General features: G+C 39.9%; 1 protein-coding gene across 8 annotated transcripts in view; it reads left to right on the top strand.

Annotated features, from left to right (window-relative positions):
- The window catches only part of ATP9A (ATPase phospholipid transporting 9A (putative)), a 156,359-nt gene that overhangs the window by 111,596 nt on the left and 21,198 nt on the right, over nt 1-23,565 (top strand). For all 8 annotated transcript variants that reach the window (XR_011972344.1, XM_072633539.1, XM_072633535.1 and 5 more), the window contains exons 15-20: nt 4,356-4,517; nt 14,516-14,608; nt 15,943-16,026; nt 16,563-16,733; nt 21,222-21,320; nt 23,438-23,527. Coding sequence is in view for 7 of the 8 variants with exons in the window: in XM_072633539.1 (XP_072489640.1) it covers nt 4,356-4,517; nt 14,516-14,608; nt 15,943-16,026; nt 16,563-16,733; nt 21,222-21,320; nt 23,438-23,527 (699 nt within the window). In the remaining variant the exon portion in view is untranslated. The remainder of the gene's footprint in view (nt 1-4,355; nt 4,518-14,515; nt 14,609-15,942; nt 16,027-16,562; nt 16,734-21,221; nt 21,321-23,437; nt 23,528-23,565) is intronic.

A 23,565-nucleotide genomic window follows, 5' to 3' on the forward strand; every position in this document is an offset into this window, starting at 1 on the left:
AATTCTCTTTCTCCCTCTTCTCCTTTCTTTCCTCCATCTTCTCCCTTTCCCTTCCTCCTTCTCTCTCTTTCCCTTCCTCCTTCCTGTTTGTCTAACTGCTCCCTTTGCTCTTTGATCACCCATATCCTGTCTCCCATCTGTGGATGTATCTCAAGTTTATGCCTGTCATCTATCCCCTATCACTATCCATCCATTCTCACTAGGTAACCTCATCAGCTCCTATGAGTTTAACTGTCATCTCAATGTAGGTGATTCTCAATGTATATATCCAGCCCTAAGTTCTCTCTGGGGCAGCTGTGTGGCACAGTGGTTAGAGTGCCAGGCCTGAAGTCAGGAAGACTCATCTTCTTGAGTTCAGATCTGGCCTCAGACACTAGCTGTGTGGCCCTGGGCAAGTCACTTAACTTTGTTTGTCTCAGTTTCCTCATCAGCAAAATGGGCTGGAGAAGGAAATGGCAAACCACGCTAGTATTTTTGCTAAGAAAACCCCAGATGGGGTCACGAAGAGTCAGATAATACTGAAACAACCACAACCACAACCACAACAACAGAGTTCTCTCCTTTGAATTTCATGTTCTGCATTTTTATTTGCAGCTTAGATATTTTTGTACTGGATGTCCTATTGACATCGCAAACTTATTATGTCTAAAGTCGGACTCATTATGTTTCCCAACAAGCCACCTGAAATCTGAATTTCCTTGTTTGTATTGAAGGTATAAACTATCCTTCTAGCTTAGGTTCTCTACCTCAGTACTACTGATATTCTCTCAGTTCTCATATCTAAGCAGTTGCCAAACCTTGTCATTTCTGCCTCTACAATGCCTCTCATATACATCCCTTTCTGGTTGCTCACATAGCCACTCTTCTAGTTCAGGCCCTCATCCCTTGCTTGGATTATTATTGTAATAACTTCCTTGCTTCCAGCCACTCTTTTCATCAGTTCATCTTCCATATACCTACAAAAGTAATTTTCTTAAAGTATAAATTTGACCATGTCACTCTCCTCATCAGTAAACTGCAATGACGCCCCGCTACCTCAGGATCAAATAATTGGTTTCACAATTTAGGTTTTAAAGCTCATCACTACCTGGTACCAAACTATTAAAAAACTTATTATATATTATTCCTGCTGTACCTCACTCTACAGTCCAGGTCTAATTCATTCAGACTGGCCTTACTCTTTTTCTTTACACATTACCGACTCTTATCTCCTATGTTCATGCTTTTTTTGTACTTGCCTGAAATGCAGTCCTCCTTCACTTATTCCTCTTAAAATTCCTTATTTTCTAGAAAATTGTTTAAATAACCACTTTTATGTGAGACTTTACTAGTTCTTCCGAGTTGCTGGTGTCTTACCCCATGCACTTCATACATATGCTTATTTATGTACAGATGATCTCTTATAGCAAAATGGATGCTTCTTGAGGGCAGAACTTTGATTTTTGTCTTTGTATCCACATTTCATGTCACAGAGTACTAAATGAATGAATGAAAAACATTTATGAATGAATGAAAAGCATTTATTAAATGTTGTATACCAAGCACTGTGCTAAGGGTTAAGGATTATAGGTACAAAAGCCAGATAGTTTTTGTGCTGAAGGAAATTATATTCTAAGAGAGGAGGCTGCATTACATTTAGGGAGTATTGATTTGGGAAAGATGTTTTGTTCTGGCTGGGGGGAAGATTGAGTGAAGTTGGGTCATAGATAGGAGAATATGGAATCCTTGCAGCCGATGGCACAATAGATTGCTGGATTTGGAGTCAGAAAGATTCGAGTTTGAATTCTCCCTCAGACACTTCATGAGTGTGTGCGTGTGACTCTGGGCAAATCACATTTCTTGATCTGTAAAATGGGCCCAATAATAGTACATAGGGTTATTACAAGGTAACATAAGCAGATCTCTAAAGGGCAACCTTAAGACACTATGCCAATTTCAGCTTTTTTGAAAGAAGTTTTTGAGTAAATTAAATGAAGTAAATGAAAAGTAGTTCATGTGAAATTTAACTGTTATTAGGGATATGTTTGAGTAAAATAAATGAAATGGAGGAAGAATGGCTGTTGGTTAGATGTCAACATACATCTGAATGGATCCCTTCAAGAGTTTGTCCAACAGGATGCATACCCGAGGCACATAATACAGGCAGAAAATGAACTAGACCCAGAGTTGAAAAAGAGGACAGCAGGATGACTTGCTTTTGGTAAATTGTAAAGTACGTTGTTGACTCCAAGTTTCCCATAATATCAAAGAATCATCATTTCAGTGTGACCATTTACCAGCCTTGCTGTACGGCATCAAGACCTAAATGCCACTGTTTCATGAGCTAAACATCATAGAGGGTACTGGAAAGACCCAGAGGGGGTGTGAGTAGGCCAGCAACATGTAACCAAAGAGCAACTCCAAAGAATGAGAACAAAGGATGTTAAAAGAATTCTGTTACAGAAAGAAGATGGGCTGGTCGTGTGGTGTGAGGTAGGGATGCAGGGTAGTTGGCCAGACTGGTACCCTCTGGATGTTGGGACAAAGTGAGGAAAGCCCCTTGCCTGTTGAATGGGCCCCTATTGAGAACTTTTGGGAAGACATGGATGGGTTGCATCTTTGTAGGGAACTCCTAAATCAATGAGATTATGGATCCATTTGAGTATCAATAGAAGCCTAATCAACTAATTTCATTCTTTCATCTTTGATACTACTTCAATGGATAATTGATCTCATGATGTAGGGAATCTCTTCAGTGGCACAAACCACAGTCCATCCATGCCTTCTAGGCCCATCCTATGGGATGGATGCTTATTCGAGCCTTTCAGTAATTCTTCTGTAAGGGATCTACTGCACAAGTTAGAGGCCTTCCTCTGGGTCTTTGAATATTTCATGATTACCAGTAGAGTATACTTAGACTGTCTGTCTATTATTGCTTGCTTTTGCTGCCTGACCGGTCAGCTTTTATTTCTGGTCATATATTTCCTGGTTGATATCCCTTATGTCATCTTTGCATTTGTGGGCGATATTCTGTGGCTACCCACAGCACATCTGTCTGTTGCCCATCAGGTTCCCCACAATATTGATTGATTTTCAGAGATTGTGGTGTTCAGTGATCCACAGTCATACTGCATCAGTGGGAGTCTGTTTGAGGTTAAAAAGTTGGGTTTTTACGTAGAGTATTGAAAATGTCATGAGATTTCTTGAATACAATTGAGCTTCTTTCTGCTCTTTTAACCTGAGTCTAGCTTATTATTCATCAGCTTTATCTGTTCCAAGATATATGTGTAATGAACTAAATTAACACAGCATTCAACAAATATTACCTATCATGTACAGTTCCCATGTTGGGCAATATGTAGATGGGAGGCAGTGTGGTATAATGGAAAGAGCACTGGATCTGAAGCCAGAAGACCTGTGTTCAAATGCTAGCTTTGTTACCTAGTATTTATGTGATCTCTGGCAATTGAAAAACTCTTCAGGCATTCGCTTCTTCCTCTGGCCCTGTAGTACAGTGGAGAACTAGTACCTAACCACCAGAAGAAGCTCATGTTCTTTTACTGGAGACACCGTTTACACATATAGACCTAGATAAAATTGAAATTAAGGCAGAAAAAAGGAATGCTGGGTTTGAGGTGAGAGGAACTGAATTTAAATACAACTCTACAACTTACCACTTGTATGACTTCATCTCTGTGGGCTTGTTTCCTCATCTATAAAATTAGGGGATGGGACTAGATGATATTAAAATGTCTCTTCTGGGTTCTAAATCAGTGATCTGGTGATCCCTTCCAACTCAGGCTCTAAGATCTAGTGAGTAAGGTTAAAATTGATTGGTGACTTTTAAACTCAGTCTAATGCTGTGAGTTTTTGTTCTGTCTCTTTCATTCTCTTTTTCATTCTTTCTCCCTCTCTTTTCATTCTCTTATTTTTTCTCTCCCTCTTTTTTCATTTTCATATTCTCTCTCTCTCCTCCCCCCTCTCCTGTTCTCTTCCTTTCTCTTTTCCCCCTTTCCTCTCTCTTCCCCCTCTTCTCTTTTCCCTTCCCCCTCCTCTAGGTAGATTACTTGTTAACCAGGTAATATATAGTTTGTTGTATATTAAATATAGTGTCTGTCCACCTGGTTATGGTTTGTATAGCACTGACTCATTAAGCCTTCCAAAGACCAGCAGTAATTGATATTGTCAGTGAACAAGTTTGGGTTCATATCACCCCCCACACCCCCCCCAAAACCCAAGTGTTTTTACCTTGACATAAGTGATCAACTTTCATTTCAAACCGCCCATAGCTCCTCCCTGAATGAGGTTCATTTGCATGACCCTTGAACCTGGAAACTCAGTGGTCTGTCTGACTTCTGACCTTTGGTTATATTTAGGTGGCCCTGGTCCAGTGGACTGAAAGTGTTGGTTTAACCCTGGTGGGCAGAGATCAATCTTCTATGCAGCTGAGGACCCCTGGTGGCCAGATTCTGAACTTCACCATTCTTCAAATTTTCCCATTCACTTATGAAAGCAAGCGCATGGGCATCATAGTAAGGGTAAGTAACTCTGTAAATTGCTCTTTATTGATGGCTACAGTAGTTAAAAAACAAAGCAGGTACAGTGCACATGTCGAGCGGCCTTGTCAGTCTTGACTTAGTGTTTTCTGTCACCCTCTGCCCCTTTGATATGCATTTTTTCTGAAAGTGTAAAATCTTTCCATATGTTGGAGTCACAACCTTTCTGACGTTCACTGATAAGAAAATATACTTTTCTAAAGCAGACAGACCCCAGATATCTGATACAGCTTCTGGTTAACTCATTGAATTAGGACAGAAAACATGCAGGCACTATCTAAACCCTGACGGCGCAAGATTGAACGTTTCTTAGTAATGCAATTCTCCGTGTAGAATAGTAATGATAGTAAGAAATCCCATGGCTGTATGACTTTACAGTTTACAAAATGCTTTCTTCACAAATATCCTCCTACATAGGACATTCAAGTATTATTTTGCCTTGTTTACAGTCGAAGAAAATTAAACTCAGAGAAATAAAGTGAGTTGTCCCTGATCATACGGACTGCTGAGTAAAAGTTCTAGAATTAAACCATAGGTAAAAGCTAGCATTCCTATAGTGCATTAAGGTTTGCACTGTACTTTGTAAATATGAGCTCATCTGATCTTTCAACAGCACAGGGAGGTAGGAGCTAATTTTACTCTCATTTTACAGATAAGGAAATGGAAGCTGAGAATGGTAAAGTGACTTGCCCAGAGTCACAGATTTATTAGTAAATATCTGAGGTTGGACTGGAACTCAAGTCTTGTGGATCTAGGCCCAATCAATTATTAAGCACCTACTATGTGCCAGGCATTCTACTAATTACTAGGGATATAAAAGCAAGCAAAAGACAGCCTCAGCCCTCAAGGAGTTTACAAAATAACAGGGAAAACAACATGACAGCAAGCATATACGAAGCAAGTTATATAAAGGATAAATAAAAAGTAAATAACAGAGGGAAGACATTAGAATTAACAGGGATTGGGAAAGGCTTCCTGGAGAAAGTAGACTTTCAACTGGGACTTAAAGGAAACCAGAGAGGTCAATAGTTGGAGCAGAGGAAAGTCTTCCAGGCATGGAGAGAATGCCTGGAACTGAGAGATGGAGTGACTTAGTGGTGGAACAGCCAGGATGCCAGTGTCACTGGATTGAAGAGTATGTGTCTGGTACTAAGGTATAAGGAGACTGGAAATGTAGGAAGGGGCTGGTATATGAAGGGCTTTGAATACCAAATAGATAACTTTGTGTTTGATCCTGGAGGCAATAGGGAGCCACTGGAGTTTATTGAATAGGGGTGTGTGACATGATCAAACCTGAATTTTAGGAAAATCCCTTTAGTGGCTGAATGGAGGGTGGATTGTAGTGGAGGCACTGGAGACAGACAGATCTACCTTGGCTATTGCCAAATGTGAAGTGATGAGGGCCTGCACTAGAGTGGTTGCAGCGTCAGAGGGGAGAAGGGAACCTATTCCAGAGATGTTGAAAAGATGGAATTGACAAACCTTGGCAACAGCTTGGATATATCTCTTGGTTATCTCTTGGGTAAGAGATAGTCATCCAGAATGACTCCTAGGTTGTCAGCCTAGGACTGGGAGGATGGTATTACTGTCTACAAGAATAGGGAAGGTAGAAGAGGGAGGTGGAAAGCGTTTAGGACGAAAGTTAGCAAGTTCTGTTTGAACATTGGAGATGTCAGAATGGAGGTCATCGGAGAGATCGGGACATCACCTAGGTACCTCCAAGTCTCCTCTATCACCAGTGTTTTTTTTCCATCTCACCTACCCAAGGACGGCTTCTGAAAGAGTTCTGTACCTTTTTAAGGATGGCTGGAACAAGGAAGAATTTTTGCTTTCATTAATTTTCCCTTTCTTCTGTCATAATTGAATAGTTCCTAAAATCAGCTGTTTGGAAATAATAATGATGACAACAGCTTATATTTCTGTAGTCCTTTATCTCTTCCAACCAGCATGTAAGGGACAGCCCATTATGGTTACTAGTGTTTGGACTTGTTTGTAGTTTCGTGGCTAGTTGGAGCTGGCTCGGAAATCCAGATTTTCTGACTCCCTAGTCTGTGGAGTTTTTTCCTCTTAAAATAAGAATATTGTGTTGTTAAACAAAAGGGAGAGCCAGTTGCCTTAATTTTCAGTCATTCAGTTAATAAGGATTTATTAAGCAGTTGTGTACCAGTCATTGTGCTGGGCCATGGAGATGCACAGATGAAAGAAAAATAGTTCTGCCCTCAAGGAGCTTATGTTTTATTAAAAAAAATTAGGGCACTAGTAGCTTGAGGCCTGGGGTGTTGAAGATGGTGCTTTGAACTGAACCATGAAGGAAACTAGGGATTCTAAGAAGGAGAAGTGAGGAAGGACTGGAGAATAGTCAGAACAAAGGCTTGGAGATGGGAGGTAGAGTGTGATGTATGAAGAACAGTAAAAAACCAGGCTGAATCATGGAATGTATGAAGGGATGTAATGTGTAGGAAGACTGCAAAGGAAAATTGGTGTCAGGTGGTAAAGGGCCACAGATGCCAAACAGAGGGGTTTATGTTTGATCTTAGAGGTAATAGGGAACCTCTGCGGTTTGCTGAGTAGAATAGTCACAGGTTCAGAACTGTCCTTAAAGAAAATCACTTTGTTGACTGTTTTAAAGGTGAAATAGGGAGAGATCTGAGGCAAGGAGACTAATTCGGAGGCTCTTGCAATATCCTAGGACAGAGGAGAGGAAGACCTGACCTGGAGTCATCGCTGAATACGTAGAGAGAAAGGGATGTAGGCTAGAGAGAGTGGAGATAGAAATAGCAAGATTTGACCATTGATTAGATAGGAGAGAGGGGAGAGTTGAGGATGGCAGCACGGTTGGGAAAATAGGTGACTGATAGTGTTCTTGATAGCTGTAGAGAAGGTTCAAAAGGGGTGGGACTTGGAGGAAAGATTGTGAATTCTCTTCTGGACATGTTGTGTTGGAGATTCATATAGGATATCTAGTGCAGTAGGCAGTTGGTAATGTGAGATTGGAGCTCAGGAGAGAGTAGGGAAATACACATGCATGTATAAACACGCACATATATTATACATGTATGTATTAAAATATATGTATATAGTTTCATATATGAATGTGTATGTATGTATGTACACATACATACATACATACACACATATGTAGAAGTGGGGAAAGGAGGGAGAGAGAGAGAGAAAGAGAAAGAGAGAGTTGTTTTGTCTGGATTGAGGCATTTGTTTGGGATTGTAAATGCCGTATCATCTAGGCCAGTGGCATCAGTCACAATTAGAAATGGGTGTCACTAAACCATACACAAGGATCCCTGAGGGCCACCTATTAATTAAGAAAACTGCATAAGAATATTATCTATATTCTGTTGTCATTTTGTTTGTTAAGTATTCCCCAGTTACGTTTTACTTGGTCTTGGGAGCATCATAGGCTGTATTTGCATGTTTGACACCTCCAATCTAACCAATTTTTCTTAGTCATTTAAGTGGTACAGAATGATAGGGGTGGAATCAGGGAGACTGGAGTAGACATCCAGCTGTGTGGCCCTGGTCAAGTCACTTAAATTTCTGTTTGCCTCAGTTTTCTCAACTATAAAATGAAAATAGCATTGGCATCTAACTTCTAGGGTTTTTGTGAAGGTCAAATAAGATAATTTATAAAGTATCTAGTGTAGTTCCTACCATATACTAGGTGATTACTAAGTGCTTGTTTCCCTCCTTCCTTGTTTTCCCCTTTCATCTATTGGTCTGTTACGGTAGCAGTCAGTGTTCAGAGTCTTGAGATTTAGCTCCCATAGCTGCAGTCTGCTGCAACTCTCCCAAATAAAAGACTATCTGGTCCCAGCCCCACCTATCCTGAGCTGCATCCTTTCAGGAAGAAGCAGCTTTATATATATAGAAGAGGAACACTTTGTCCCGAACCTCAGCTCCTGACTTCTGATTTAAGGGATTCTCTGGGCAAAAGTCAGGAACTTTGAATAATGTAGAAGTTTGTGATAGACTTTTTTTTTTTTTTGGCCTGAGACAGAGATACAGAGATGCATACACACAGAACCATATGGACAGACACAGAAATAGAGACCCATTGATACACAAATTCACACATAAGAGTCTCTGTGTCAACAAGCATTTATTAAGAATTCACTATGTGCCAGGCATTGTGCAAAGTGTTGGACATATAAATATAAGCAAGGTAGGTAGATTGACAAACACACAAGGAGACAGACATGGAGATACACTCAGGGATAAGACAGGCAGATTCAGACACACGGACACAGACAAATGGACAGACAGACAGAGAGAAGCACTTTCAATAAGGCTTGACTTTCTGACTTCATTTTCTTGCAGTGGATTTACACCTGACTTTTCTACAAATTAAAAAAAATTTTTTTTAAAGAAAGTCTCATTGTGGGAAGAAGGTAGATTTAATTATGTGGCTGATCAGCATATGATTGAGTGTTTCTTCACAGACATTGAGTTCTTTCACCACATACCTTCAGCTATATCAAAGAGCTTACACAAGGACCTTCTTGCAGCCCACAAACCAGTCTTTTTCTTTGTATTGTGACCTCAGTTCTAGGAAGATGGCTAGGAACAAAGGCCATGCGAGCCACCTCTTTGGAGATAATTTGTTTTGCTGTGCACAAGATGTTCCATTGAGCCCCCTCCTTTCCCATCCCTCAGCCCCCCACACATGGAATGATGCAGTCTGATCTCCTGCATAGATCATTACCATTGTCATAGCTGAAAGAAAAAACGTCTTTGAATACTGGCCAAAAGCAAACCAGGGTGGAAAAAGATGAAATTCTGAAACAATAGCACTGGCAAATCCCTCTGTAAATTTATAGTGTGATCTTGCCCAAATCTGAGAACGAAGTAACCTTCTAATGAACTCGATGAGGAGGAAGTGACTAATGCGAGAAGACAGTTAATATCGTATTTATATTGGACAGAATTTCTAAACTATCTTAAGCCAGTTCTACAGCAGAGGAAATGGAAGGTTTATGCATTTTCCTACAAAATTGTTGTTTAACACCCATTTTTTTTTTAAAGAAGAAAACAGGCAGAAGCTTTATATAGGGACAGCTACCTTTTGCTTGAGCCATAGAACTCTGGGACAATAAATTGGGGAGCAGTACATCAAAGATAAACTATGTGAATTGACTGTAAGGCCCCCTTTTTCCCCTTTAGATTGAGATATACCTTCTGGACACTTACGTTGTCATATAAGGTTCTCAATGTTTAAGGGCCATCTGAAAATAAATTTAAAGAGAAAATTGTTCCCCTTTTGACTTAGGGTGCTCTGTATTTAAATAAAAGGTTTTGTGTATGGGATTTCTCAGTAATAGCAACATCTAAAAATATTTTGTTTTTCCCCAATTACATGTTAAAATTTTTTTAAAACATTAAAAAAAGAGCTTTGAGTTCTAAATTCTATCCCTCCCTCTTCTCTGTCCTCTCTGAGAAGGTAAGAAGACTTGAATTTAAAAAAATGAATGAAAGAAAGTGAAAAATGGCATGAATAGTAACCTTTTTGTTCAAGGTGTTTTTGCTGGGGGTGTCTGACTTTTCGTCATGCTCAGCTGATCATTCGAGCACTGATTGATTCTTCTCTCATGGTCACTACACATTGACCATACCTATGTCACTCTCTTTTTTAAATTAATTTTTTTTATTCTGAACTGAAACATCAAACAAAATGGACGTTTCCAAATACATAATAGAACAGAGTAAGAGGATTATACATGAAACTGAAGATATCTATCATTTACAGTTTGCTTCTTTTAAATGTATATAATTAAGTTCAGTTAATAGCTTCCAAAGTGGCAGCTAGATGGCTCAGTGGATTCCAGTGGGCCTGGAATTAGGAAGATCTGAATTCAAATCTGGCCTCAAACATTTACAAGCTCTATGACTCTGGGCAAGTCACTTAACCAGTGTTGCTTTAATTCATTGGAGAAGGAAATGGCAAACCATTCCAATATCTTTGCAAAGAAAACCTTATGAAGAGTATGGTCCATGGGGTCACAAAGAGACTGACACAACTGAATGACTGAACACACACAAAATAGCTTTGAGTTCTGGTGTTCACCTATGCTTTCTGCTTGCCTACCTTCTTTTCTGTTCTTTGCATTTAAAGGAAAATGTCACATTTGCCTTCCAAATTGCCTTCTAGAATGGCTATATCAATCCACAGCTTCAACAGCACTGCATTATTGCACCTATTTTCCTGTAATCCCACCAACAATTGCCATTTTTTTTGGCATTGTTGTCATTCTTATAGGTATGAGGTAGAACCTCAGAGAAATTTGCATTTCTCTAAGCTTTGGAGTATTTTTTCATGTGCTTGTTGATAGCTTAGATGTCTCTCTTTGAAAACATTTTGTTCATATATTTTGATCATTTATTGGGGAATCCTGGCACTTGCTCTTATCAAACACTTCTGTAAGGCTCACTACATTTATATAAGCCTGTTCATATCCTTGTTGCTGCCATCTGCTGGCCTTCGAGTTACTCTCTTTCCTTTCTCAAGTAGTTAAGTACTTGTCTCAGAGTCTTCTCTATCCCACTGTCAGTCCTCATCCTTGGGAATCACAGTGTTCGCACCAATGTCCCTTTAACATTCAGGCCTTATGGTTAATCAGTTTCCTGAACTCCCATCACCTATATTTGCAGTCTATCTTACTGACCCTGAGGAATGCTCACATCTTAGACCAGAGGTGTGAAAAATTCAGCTTGTTGGATAGCAAGTTCATCCTGAACTAGATTAAAATATAATTGGGAAATATATGATAAAGTAAATAAAAGATACAATAGAACATAGATGATGTTACTGTTTGGTTTTCTTAGTTAATATGCCACCCACAAGGATCGCTATTTATAGTTTAGGGACTTCTGTTTCTATTTGTGTTTGATACCACTGTCTTAGATCATGACTCTTAGAGGTACGGTCTTTATGAGATTACCAACTCTGAAATTCCCCTATCTATTATTCTCTCCCATACTCCTCTCTCTTTCTTTGCCTCCTAAATTCTTTGTCCTAATTTAGATCTCTGGTTCCTTCATATCTCCCTCATTTCTAATCCATCTTCCCTAACTTTCCTCCTATTACTGCCTTGACTCCATTGTTTGACAATTCAGCTGTATGATGTATTTCCCCCCTGTAGGATATTTCCCTATTTTTTGGATAGTGATATCTTGCTATTTCTAAACCTTGCATTATCCCCATCATCTGCCTTCTTTGTTCCTAATTCCAGATTTCTGAATGACATTCTGAATGACTGAATGACATGTGTACAGGGTCTTCTAAATATTTTGTTATCTAATCTCAATTGGGACTTTGCTATTACCTGTCAATTCTCATATGGTTCCCTAATTGTCTCTTACATTTCCCTAAAGAAGCTGTTCAAAACTTGATCTTCATTTCTGACTCCTTCCCTCTTAGTAGATGACCCTGCTTTGTACTTCCCTGAGAAAATTGAAACGATCTATCTTGCATTTACTGATCTCTTACTTCTCTGTACCTTCATCTGTTTTCTACTGTCTTGTTCCAGTCTTAGAGGATGAAGTAATACTGATTCTTGACAAGGCTAACCCATCTATTTGTGCCTTTAATCCTATCCCTACCTACCTCCTTCAGGAGTTTGCCTCCTTGATTATATACTTTCTTTCATTTATCTATAGTCTTCCCCTCCCTATTAGATACTTTCCCATTGCCTATAATCTTCAAGTCTCACATATACCCAAGAAACAAACAACCAAACCTCCCCCCAGATCCTTTCCACTTGACCCTATGTTATTTTATACTCTCCTAAATTTTATTGCCAGACTCCAAGAAAGTACCATCTCTATTTACTACTTCCATTTCTGTTATTCTGTATTGATTTTTTTATTAATATGCAGTTTGACTCCAAATCCCACCAGTCAACTGAAACTGCCTTCCTCAAGGTTACCAATGATCTCTCAATGGCTAACTCTAATGATTTTTCCCCTCGTTTTTCATCTTCTTTAATATATATATATGTATGTTGACTGCCCCATCCTCTTGAATATGTTTTCTCTTGACTCCTAAGGTCAAGAATCCTTCTCTTTCTTCAAAGCTGAACTCAAGTGTTACCTCCTCAGTGAAATCTTTCATGTTTCTCCAAGTTGTTAGTTCTCTCTTTCTCCTCAATTTTCCTAGGAACTTTGATTTCTCCCTTACTCTTATCACTGCCTACTTTGTGTTTTTTCTTCTATTCATATATTGTTTTCACTGGTAAAGTAATAATAGTAACTTGCAGGACACTTCTAATGTTTCACTTTACCCATCTTCTTACCTGTCTGACCACTATCAATGTACTTTGCTAAATTATTATTCATTCTCCACCTTTAAGTGTTAATGTACCCCAAAACTTTATCGTTTTGCCTTCTCTTTCTGTACTTTATAACCTATCTATCCTTAATCTTTGTTTCAAATCTCTATGCCTGTATCTTGGTTGCCTGCTGGATTTTTTCATTTAAGTGTCCTGCTGGCATTCAAACTTGGTGTGTCCAAAATAGTACTCATTATCTTTTTTCCCTAAACCCATCTATCTTACAAATGGCCCTGTTTGGTAAAATAGCCATTCTCCAGTAGGTTTGTAATCTTGGACTCTTTCTTGATCCTATACTTCACCATCACCCATTCAGATGCGATGTAGTGTATAGATTCTATCATAACTTTTTTTGTGTGTCCTCTCTCACTTTACATGATCTCCAACTCTAGGCCCTCATTGTGTCTTCCAGACTCTTGTAATACTAATAGCCTTCTGACTGACCTTTCTACTTCCACTCTCTCCATTTCATCCTTCACACAGCTGCCAAAATAAACTCTTCAAGGCATAGGTCTGACTAGGTCCCCTTATTCCCTCAAAAAAAAAAAAAAGAATCAAATAAACAACAATTAAAAACCTCATCCTAAATCTAAGAACAAACCTTAAGAAGCTATCTGTTTTCTCTGGGATAAATTAAGTAAGGCTTTTATTCGTAAGGCCCCACCCTACTTCTCCAGGCTTATTTTACGCTGCTTCCTTTTGAAGTCCCTATTCACTCTGAACTGGAATACTAGCTGTTTCCTGAATTTGCCTTTTTTTTTTACAGGTCATCCCCCATACCTGGAATGTATATCACTTTGTTCATTTTTACCTTTTAGAATCCTTATCTTTCTTCAAAGCTCAACTCAGGTGTTACCTCCTCAGTGAAATCTTTCATGTCCCTCCAGGTTGTCACTTCTCTCTTACTCCTCAGATGATCCTAGAGAACTTTGATTTCCCTTACCCTTATTACTCCCTGCTTTGCATTTTTCTTCTATTCATATATTGTTTTCACTGCTGAAATAATAATAATGATGATGATGATGATGATGATGACTTGCAAGACACTTCTAATATTTCAAGCACTTTACAAATATCATCCCTTTTGATCCTCAACCCTGGGAGGTAGGCTATTATTATCTCTATTTACAGTGAGGAAACAGAGGTTCAGAGTCACATAGCTTTTCAGTATCTGAGGCTCACTTTGTACTCAGGACCTACCTCCTAAGTCCAGTGCTCTAGTCACTGTATCCCTTTGATGCCTAGGAATGCCGTAGAATGTAGCACCTTGAGAGCAGAGTCTATTGCAGATAAATGATGAAAAAAAAACCTCACCTATGGTCCCAGAGTCTTTCCTTTGATTATTTGTATATGTTGAAGGCACCGGTATTTCCATTTAGACTGTCCATTTGTTGTTTTTCATTTTGGTTTCATAGCCAGGCAACCCCATATTCTAGTCTTAGATACCTTGGATGTGTTTGAAATGACTTCCTATAGGTATGTCATCGCTTCCATACTACAGCCTACATATATCTGTTGTGGGGGTTTCATTATTATGACCATTATTCTTGAGATACTTGTAGTTTCACTTCTTTTGAAAAAAGTATTTAGGGGAAAATGAAGGTGATCCTTCAGTTCTTCATTTATTTCTCCTGTCCCCAGGATGAGTCAACAGGAGAAATCACATTCTATATGAAGGGAGCAGATGTTGTCATGGCTGGTATTGTGCAGTATAATGACTGGCTGGAAGAAGAGGTAAGATTTGGTCTGGGTTTGTTCTTTTTAGAATAAAGCACAAAGCAATAGCTGTTAATAGCCTTCTTAAAAGAAGCAACCCCCTGTTGCATTCTGGTTTGTGAAAGCTGCCTAACAGCAGGAAAAGTAAGGATTTAAAGAGCTGGGTTTCTGAAGGAAAGAATTGGTCATCTGGGAGCAGAGGAACGAGCCCCAAAGGGTCAGTTTCAATGTCAGATTGGTTCATTTAATCTCTCTCTTGTCTGTCATTGTTTTAATTTCTAGGATCTTATTTGAAATTTTAAACTTTCCCCCCACTTTTGGAGGTGTTATTTTTTAAGAAAACCATGATTTGTAATGGTGGGGAGAGGGTATATTTTTCACATTTACAAGTCTCTAATTTCAAACTGCATATTTATATAACATTTAGTCATTAGGTCTAGGCTTTATCCCAAGTGTGTGGGCTTATTGAATAATAGCCAGTGATGATCTTTCTGGATTTCTAGTAAAAAAAATAGTCATCCAGATGGCTAAATCACTACTATGATGAGATATGGATAACTAGTATATGTGTAATCCAGGATCCTGAATTTAGGGTTAAGTTAATTAACTGTACAAGTAGGAGGTAGGAGAGACATGGTCAGATAGCAGTTCATGTGAAAAAGACAAATTCAGTATAAGTCAGTATGATATTTTAGTCTCCCCCCCCAAAAAAAAGTTAATATGACTTTAGTAATCATTCATTCATTCATACTTTAAACAATAGTCACTGTCAGAGCACCATGCCATGATAGACTTTGAATATTTGAAGTGTTATCTTGTGAAGGAGGGTTGTTTTCTGTAGCTTCAGAAGCCACAACTAAGTTCAATGGTAGAAGTTACAAGAAGGCAGATTTTGACTCAGTATAAAGAAGGACTTTCTAACTATCAGAACTGTCTGAGCAAAAGTAATGAGTTGCTTTGAAGAGTAAAGCATTCCTTGTCACTGAATATTGCCAAATAAAGGTGTGATGACTGAATATCAGGGGTGTTAGGAAGAGATTCATTTGAATTTCAGCAGGGTTTGGATCTCAGAGTTACCTTCGAACTCTAACTTCTTTTAATTCTAGGGAAAAATTTGTATATTAGATAACCTTCAAATTCTTCTTGGATTGATTAGATCATGTTGTCTCCATTTTCCATGCTAGATAAGCATAAGAACAAATTACTACAATTGGGGAAAAGCTGTTGACGTACCCAGGATGAGGATTCAAGCATGTTGCTCATCATGTAATTAATAAATAGTTATTGAGCATACAGGACTCTTAAGGTTTTCTCCCTATTGATGATGGTCTTGTTCTCTGGCTACTTTTCAGTGTGGCAACATGGCCAGAGAAGGCTTGAGGGTTTTGGTGGTTGCAAAGAAGTCTCTGATGGAAGAGCAATATCAGGACTTTGAGGTAAGGTTTTATGATGTGAACTGGATGGTCTGGACTTCTGTGTGAGGAAACCTAGTGACTCTTCATCCTCAAATGTCATTGTTCATCCTTCATTCTTGAAGGAATCTGTGGCATGATGGCATGGCATCATGAGGGTAATAATGTCTTGACTTGTGCCTGAATTGGATTTAAGGAGTCAAATGTGGAGTCCTTGAGTAACAGTTTCTAAGGAAACCTTGAGAATAAACATGTGAGATTTGCCTAGCAGAAATCCTGTCTCAGTAGCCCTCTATATTTACAGCTAAAGATGCAAGAATGTGTCATTGGTCTTGTTTGAACACAGAAAGGCTCTGGCTCTGTGGCTGTTTATGGTGCTCTTATGTAGACAGTCTCATATGGAACATTCTAAAAGAACTTCAGCAGTTATTAGAATTAAAGTAATCAGATTTTTTTTTTACTACGTTAACCTCATTAGACATTCTTGTACCTTGCTACCATGGGATCAGGAGAGTAAACTTTGGGTGAATTGGTGGGCATGTCTTTTGCTTCTTCCTCAGGCACGCTATGTCCAAGCAAAGCTCAGTGTTCATGACCGTTCCCTCAAAGTGGCAACTGTGATCGAGAGCCTGGAAATGGAAATGGAACTGCTTTGTCTGACTGGAGTGGAAGACCAGCTGCAGACCGATGTGCGGCCTACTTTGGAGACGTTGAGGAATGCAGGCATCAAGGTAGGGCCAGAATAGACTAGAGCCTGGATTCTGAACCTATGGCTTTTGCTACTCACAGACAGCTAGTTCTACACAAATATGTGCAGGACACCATGCTAGACACTGGGAAGATTAAAAAAATAAAGATTAAAAAAAAAGTACTCTTTGTACTTAAGGATTTGACAATCTGGTAGTGGATATATGGGCAGCTAGGTGGCACAATGGATAGAGTGCTGGGCCTGGAGTCAGGAAGGTTCCTTTCCCTGGCTTCAAATGTGGCCTCAGGCACTTATTAGCTCTGTGATGCTAGGCAAGTCACTTTATCCTGTTTGCCTCAGTTTCCTCAACTATTAAAAAAATGAGCTGGCTGTATCAGATTACATGTTGTCTTAGGGAGAGGGAAGGGGAGGTAGGGAGAAAAAATTTGGAAGTCAAAATCTTATAGAAGTGAATGTTGAAAACTTCTTTACATGTAATTGGAAAAAATAAAATACTGTTAAGGAAAAAAATGAGCTAGAGGAGGAAATGGCAAACCACTCCGGTATCTTTGCCAAGAAAACCCCACGTGGGGTCATAGAGAGTCAGACACAACTGAAATGATTGAACAGAAAAAATGTGGAGATATGACAGGCACCCAAATAGCTAGAATACAAACTAGAACAAAGCAATTCAATTCAACAATTCAGTGATCATTTATTAAGTGTGTACTACTAACTGCAATATGTTGTGCCCGAAGGTATGAAGAGACAAACAAATTATTCTTTGAAGAGGACTAATGTAATATTTAAAGACTGTGTGTGTGTTTGTCCTTTGTTGCTGAAGAAGACCATGCCATCAGAGAATGCTTGCATGACTTGCACTTTACTTTTGTTTTGAGTGAGGGAGGGCTGTGTAGGTCACCAGCCTCACTTCTCCTCCAAAGCCATCTGGATCCAGTGACCAGATATTCATCAGGATGACTGGAGATGACCCAGGATGAGGCAGTTGGGGTTAAGTGACTTGCCCAAGGTCACACAGCTAGTGAGTGTCCAGTGTCCGAGGTGATATTTGAACTCAGTCCTCCTGACTCCTGCACTGGTGCTCTATCCACTGCACCACCTAGCTGGCCCCACTTTGTAAATGCTATAGAATGCTGAATGGGGAGTCAAGAAAGCTTAAGTTCAAATCCTGCCTTTGACATTTAATAGCTGTGTAAGCCTAAGAAAGTCACCTAACAGCTCTCTGCCTCAGTTATATCATCTTGTAAAATGGGGATAACAATCTACCTTCCAGTGTTCCTGAGGATCAAATGAGATATAAAGCACTTTGTAAACATTAAAACATTATGTAAATATCATTGTTAGCTACAATTACTATATTATGAAAGAAAACAGGATTGGGAGTAATAGGAGATAAAAGGAGAGATCTAGATAAAGTGGTCGAGGAAAATTTAAGAATGGAGATAACATTTTTAACTGAGCAACTGGGGATCAGGGAAGATTATGCAGAGGGATGGCACCTGAGTTCAGCCTTAGAAGAAGTGAGATATTTTCAGGTGTGTGCTGGCAAATGTGTAATATTTGGTTCTTTGAAAAAAAGTTGTACACATCCTTTAAATATAATTTACATTTTCCCCATCCCCTTCCCTTCCCTTCCCTTCCCTTTCTCCTTCCCCTTCCCCTTCCCCTTCCCCTTCCTCTTCCTTCGTGACTTGCTCAGGATCACACAGTAAGTATTTGAACTCAGGCCCTCCTGACTCCAGGGCTGGTGCTGTATTCATTGCAACCACCTAGCTGCCTCCGTTGCTTTCCCCATCAGTTTCTTAAGTCTACACAATCAACAAAACAAAAAAATTAAGACCTGATTTGTACTGTTTGCTGATTTCTGAGTCATCGGTGTTTCCTTGCAAATTTAACAATTGGCCCTCTGGTATCAGGTGACTTCTATATACCCTTGGATGTTTTCATTTGTGTCCTAACCCCAGGTATGGAACCCTGTATACAAGAGGTACCTAATAAATGATTGTAGTGATTTGTGAGTCCTGTGTGCTATAATTAAAGGACCAATTACACATGTTTAGAAACATCCAGCAGAGGGAGTCTGGGGTCAAGTCTAGGAGTAACAACAACAACAAAAAAATTAAATTCTTACTGTTCTTTTCCAAGGCTCTGAGCAACTTGAGTGTATGAATGCTTGTAGCCTCTGACAAATAGATGTTTTACCACCCATTTCCATTCAGAAACAGGAAAATGATAAAGACTGAGATTAAAACAGAGTTCATGACCTTCAGTTCATCACCATTTTCCTGCTTTGTCCTACGTTGGCAATGAGGGGTGCTGGCATGATATGATGGAAAGAGCATTGGGTCTTTTAGAGTCACACCTCTAGGGTCCAAACCCCACTTGGCCATCATGACCTTAGTTAGACAAGTCACTTACCTCCTCTGGACCTCGTTTCCCTGATCTGTAAAATGAGATAGTTGGAGTAGATGACCTCTCAAGTCCCTTTGAGCATCAAGTCTAGGATCCTGTGATCTTCAGATATAGGCTAGAGTTCATTCCCTTGGCATCTGGGTGAAAGAAGAACCAAATAACCCTTAAATTCCCTCCAGAGACACAAATGATGAATGTTGTAGTCAAGACGCGACCTTCAGGGGAGCTTAGTGACCATTAGTCTTTGCATGTGACTGTCTGTGAATGTGTGTGTGCATGTTTCCATATTAGCTAAATTCCATTGCTAACCTTCAGCCTACAAATTAAGTTTATTGTGAGAAAATAGCTGAAAAAATCCTGTTTCCATAAAATCAGTCTGATTGTCCATTTATTATAATTTAGCAAAGCATAGAAGCCGCTGAATTTTAGTATATGAAACTCTGCAATGACAGATCTGCCAGTTAGCTCTTCTCTCCCAAATTGATACCAGATAGAACTTACTCATCCAGCTTTCCCTGGGTGATTCTTTCATGGCTGGTACTGTACTGCCAAGAGGAGAAGATCTTTTATACGAGAGATAAATGGGAGCCAGGGAATAGCATGAGAGGTTTTCTCCTTTTACTTCGTGGTGAATTGCTGAGCAAACTGGTTTATAATAGGATCAAAGGCCCTAACCTCTGAACACAGCCATAGTAGGACTTCATCCTTCTAATTAGTTATGCCTTCATCCCTTCTGAGCCCTTTCCTCTGTTGCACATGGCAGTCCCTCAGTACCTGAGAAGAGGATCTTCATGAGGTGCCATGGCCAAAAAAATGCGTGCTCTGATGATGAATGACTCCATGATGGTCCTTCAACAACAGACCCACAGACTGTTGCCAGGCTGCCTTGGAAGCCCTTTTGGTTTGGTACAGCCTGCCAGAGCTTGTGATCTTTGGACACAGTCTTCAAGAATGTAGGGTCATGAAGTGTCAGAGGGGGACTTTAGCAGAGGGCATGATGGTAGACTGTTTGACACATAGCTTTGTATAACATTGTTTTTATGTATCTCTCCCACAAATAACTCAAGTCAGCCTCAAAAAAATGCTAAGGAAGCCAAGTTTGTTTATAATCATGCCAGAGACACAAGTGGTGCATGTTGGAGTCAAGACAAAGCCTTCAGCACAGCTCAGTGGCCATTTGTCTTTGCCTGTGTCTGTGAATGTGTGCGTACATGTTTCCATATTAGCTAAATTCCATTGCTGTCAGCCCACAAATTAAGTTTATTGTGAGAAAATAGCCAAAGAAATCCTGTTTTGTCCTTCCCATCCATTGCTTTGTCCTCTCTTGCTCCATCTCCTTCAGTGTCCCATGTTTCTGACCCTGCCCCTGCTTCATTAGGGCTGCTTTGTATTTCTTCTCAGAGGCCCAAAGGGCAGCAGTAGTTTAATCAAACAATCCAGTTATTGTTTTTTACTCGTTAATATATGGATTCCCAGACAATCAAATGTCCTGACCTGGGTCAAATGTTTCTATATGACTTTAAAGTGATTTGGCACGTCACAAGAACCTTATGAGGTACAGGTAGGAACATTCCCATTTTGCACATGAGGAAACTGAGGCCCAGAGAGGAGTGACTTGATTAAGCAGACAGCTGCTGAGTGGTGGGTCCGAGTTTTCTATTTTCAGGTCCAATCCTATCTCTACTCCATCTAGCTGGGAAAGTCAAGGGAGTGTGGTGTTTTTTTTTAAAGGTTTTTAAAGAATGATGTCAATGGTTATTTCTGGTACAGTGGCAGGGATGTGGAAGAGACGTTTTTTGGACAGTCAGGCCTTTTCACTATAACCCCTCCTTCGTGTCTTGAAAGTCTGAACCAGAAGAATGGTCTGCTTGCTAATGGGGGGTTGTCCCCACAGACGAACAGTCCTTATTACGGGAAGCTCCCCCGCTCCCAGACTTGAGAACTGGGGCATCTCCTGCGGTGAAGCCTTTTCAAACAGCATGTTCTGAAGCAGGCAAATTGAATAGATCAGGTTTAGCTTAGTGTTCTTGGAAACTCAGCTGACGCAGACAGCCTCAAAAACGAACTAGTATGAGCCCTTTCTATGTTTTAATTTCAGGTTTGGATGCTGACGGGGGACAAACTGGAGACAGCCACATGTACAGCCAAGAATGCACATCTGGTAACCAGGAACCAGGACATCCATATTTTTAGATTGGTGAGTGTTCTCTGTGTTAAGACTATGCATAGTGTGGTGAGTGTGGCCTTCTCCAGAACATATGCTGTATCTCCCGGTGGGAGTGAGGGAAAGGAGTTAAGGATTTACTAGAGCTAATACTGGGGCAGCTAAGTGGCACAGTGGATAGAGCACTAGCCCTGGAGTCAGAAGGACCTGAGTTCAAATGTGGCCTCAGACATTACTAGCTGGGTGTACTGGACAAGTCCCTTAACCCTGTTTGTCTCAGTTTCCTCGTCTGTAAAATGAGCTGGAGAAGGAAATGGTAAACCACTCCAGTATCTTTGCCAGGAAAACCCCTAAATGGGATCACAAAGAGTCGGACACAACTAATTGTGTGTCTCACCCCCCCCCCCCTCCCCCCCACACCAAAAAGCTAGAGGATGAAGACTTGGTAGGATTGGCTTAAGTGGAAATAAGTGGTGCCTGGAACTGGGTGCTGAGTTGGGTTGAAGGTAAGTGATTTTTATCCTTTCAGAGAGTTGAGAATAGCTTTATCGTTAGTCACAAATTATTTTCTTCTCAATATGGGTTCATAAGGCAGATTGTGAAAGCTTCACGCCCCCTGTTTTAGATGTGAAGAAACCAAAGGTTACAGAGTTAAAGTGAGTGATCCATGGTTACATGGCTAGTGAGTTTTGTTGCTAGGGTCCACAATCTTCTGACTCCAAGCCGTAACAGGTAGGCTTATCCACTCCCTGGGCTTATCAGTGTGCTGATAATGGGAAACTCTAGATTGGCAGTGCGTATTGAAATTACCAAAGAGGTAGGTACCTAGAGAGGTAGTGACCAGAGAAAACAACCTGACTTTGAGTCAAGAAAACCTGGATTTCAGCTTCTATCTCTGATTCTTACTGGCCCTGTGTGTGACTAGGGGCAAATCACATGACTTCTTGGGGTCCCAAGCAGTTCTCTCATGACTAAGTTAATTGGCATTCTGTATCAGTGGAAGAATTTTCTCACAGGGATTTCTCCACACGGATGAAATCATAGATGTGGATTCTCTATGCCTCCAGAGACCTAGTGAAGTTTCCTCTGCTTGCTCTAAACCACTAGGAGATACTTGACAGATATTCTAGTGCTAAGAATGTGACTTTGAATTAAAGAGGCAGAGAAAAGCCAGTTTGTACTTGAGCAGGGATTTGTAAATCCTCCTTAATTGAATCAGAGCCAAAAGTCCCAAGTTTGGAGTTGTTCTAAATGTTTTCCTGTGTTACGGCACCGCTAAATCATCCTTCTGGAACTAGATACTCTTATCTGTAAATGGGCTCTGAATCATCTACAATCTGAGGAAGAAAAACTTTTAACAATAAATGAAATATGTGTATATATACATATATATGTATATCTATGTATACACACACATATATGTGACCTTTGATTTTTAGTGCCCCCTTCCTCATCAGATTATTGTGGCTGTAAATATCTATTAATGTGTGCAAACCCATCCTCATCATTCTAGGAGAATGTAAACTGTGAAGGCAGGTTTTTTTGCTTTTTGAAATTTTTCTTTTATTTTTTACTTTCTTTGTATCGCCAGCATCCAGCACAATCCCTTGCTGGATTGGATTAGATTGATAGCCCACGTTTACATAGAATTATCAGATTTACAAGGTATTTCACACAAATTACTTCCTGTGATCTTTAACAACAACCCTGTGAGGTGCATAATTGGGATATTATCATTCCCACTTTGCATATGAGGAAACTAAGGCCCAGAAAGTTGATGTGACTTGCTGAGGATCCCATAGCTCCTAAACAAGGGATCTGGGACTCAAACCCAGTTTCAGTTAGTTCCTTGCCTACAACACGGTGCTGCCTCATCCTACTTGTTCTTAGGATTTGGGGTAAATGGAACCTGCTAGAAAATGGATCTCACTGTCCACTTGTTCGCATGCACATTTTGCACAGATGGTTTTATTTAGAATCTTGTCCCCTTAAAAAAAGAAAAAGAAGGAAAATTATGGCTGGCCTTGCAGGGATGGTTAGAGTTGGGGATTTGTTGGTCTAGTTACTGTACTCAGTCCCTGAGTATTTCAGGATAAAATGGTTTGTTTTCTCTGGAACGTTGCCTTTTCCTCTTCTTTGTTCATTTCCAGGTGACTAACCGGGGAGAAGCACATTTGGAGCTGAATGCATTCCGCAGGAAACATGACTGTGCCCTGGTGATCTCTGGTGACTCCCTGGAGGTAGGCTTGGGAATCTTTGGGAATAACAAGGGCCAAGT

Source organism: Notamacropus eugenii, chromosome 1 (genome assembly GCF_028372415.1).
Source record: "Notamacropus eugenii isolate mMacEug1 chromosome 1, mMacEug1.pri_v2, whole genome shotgun sequence".
Classification (NCBI taxonomy): Eukaryota; Metazoa; Chordata; class Mammalia; order Diprotodontia; family Macropodidae; genus Notamacropus; species Notamacropus eugenii.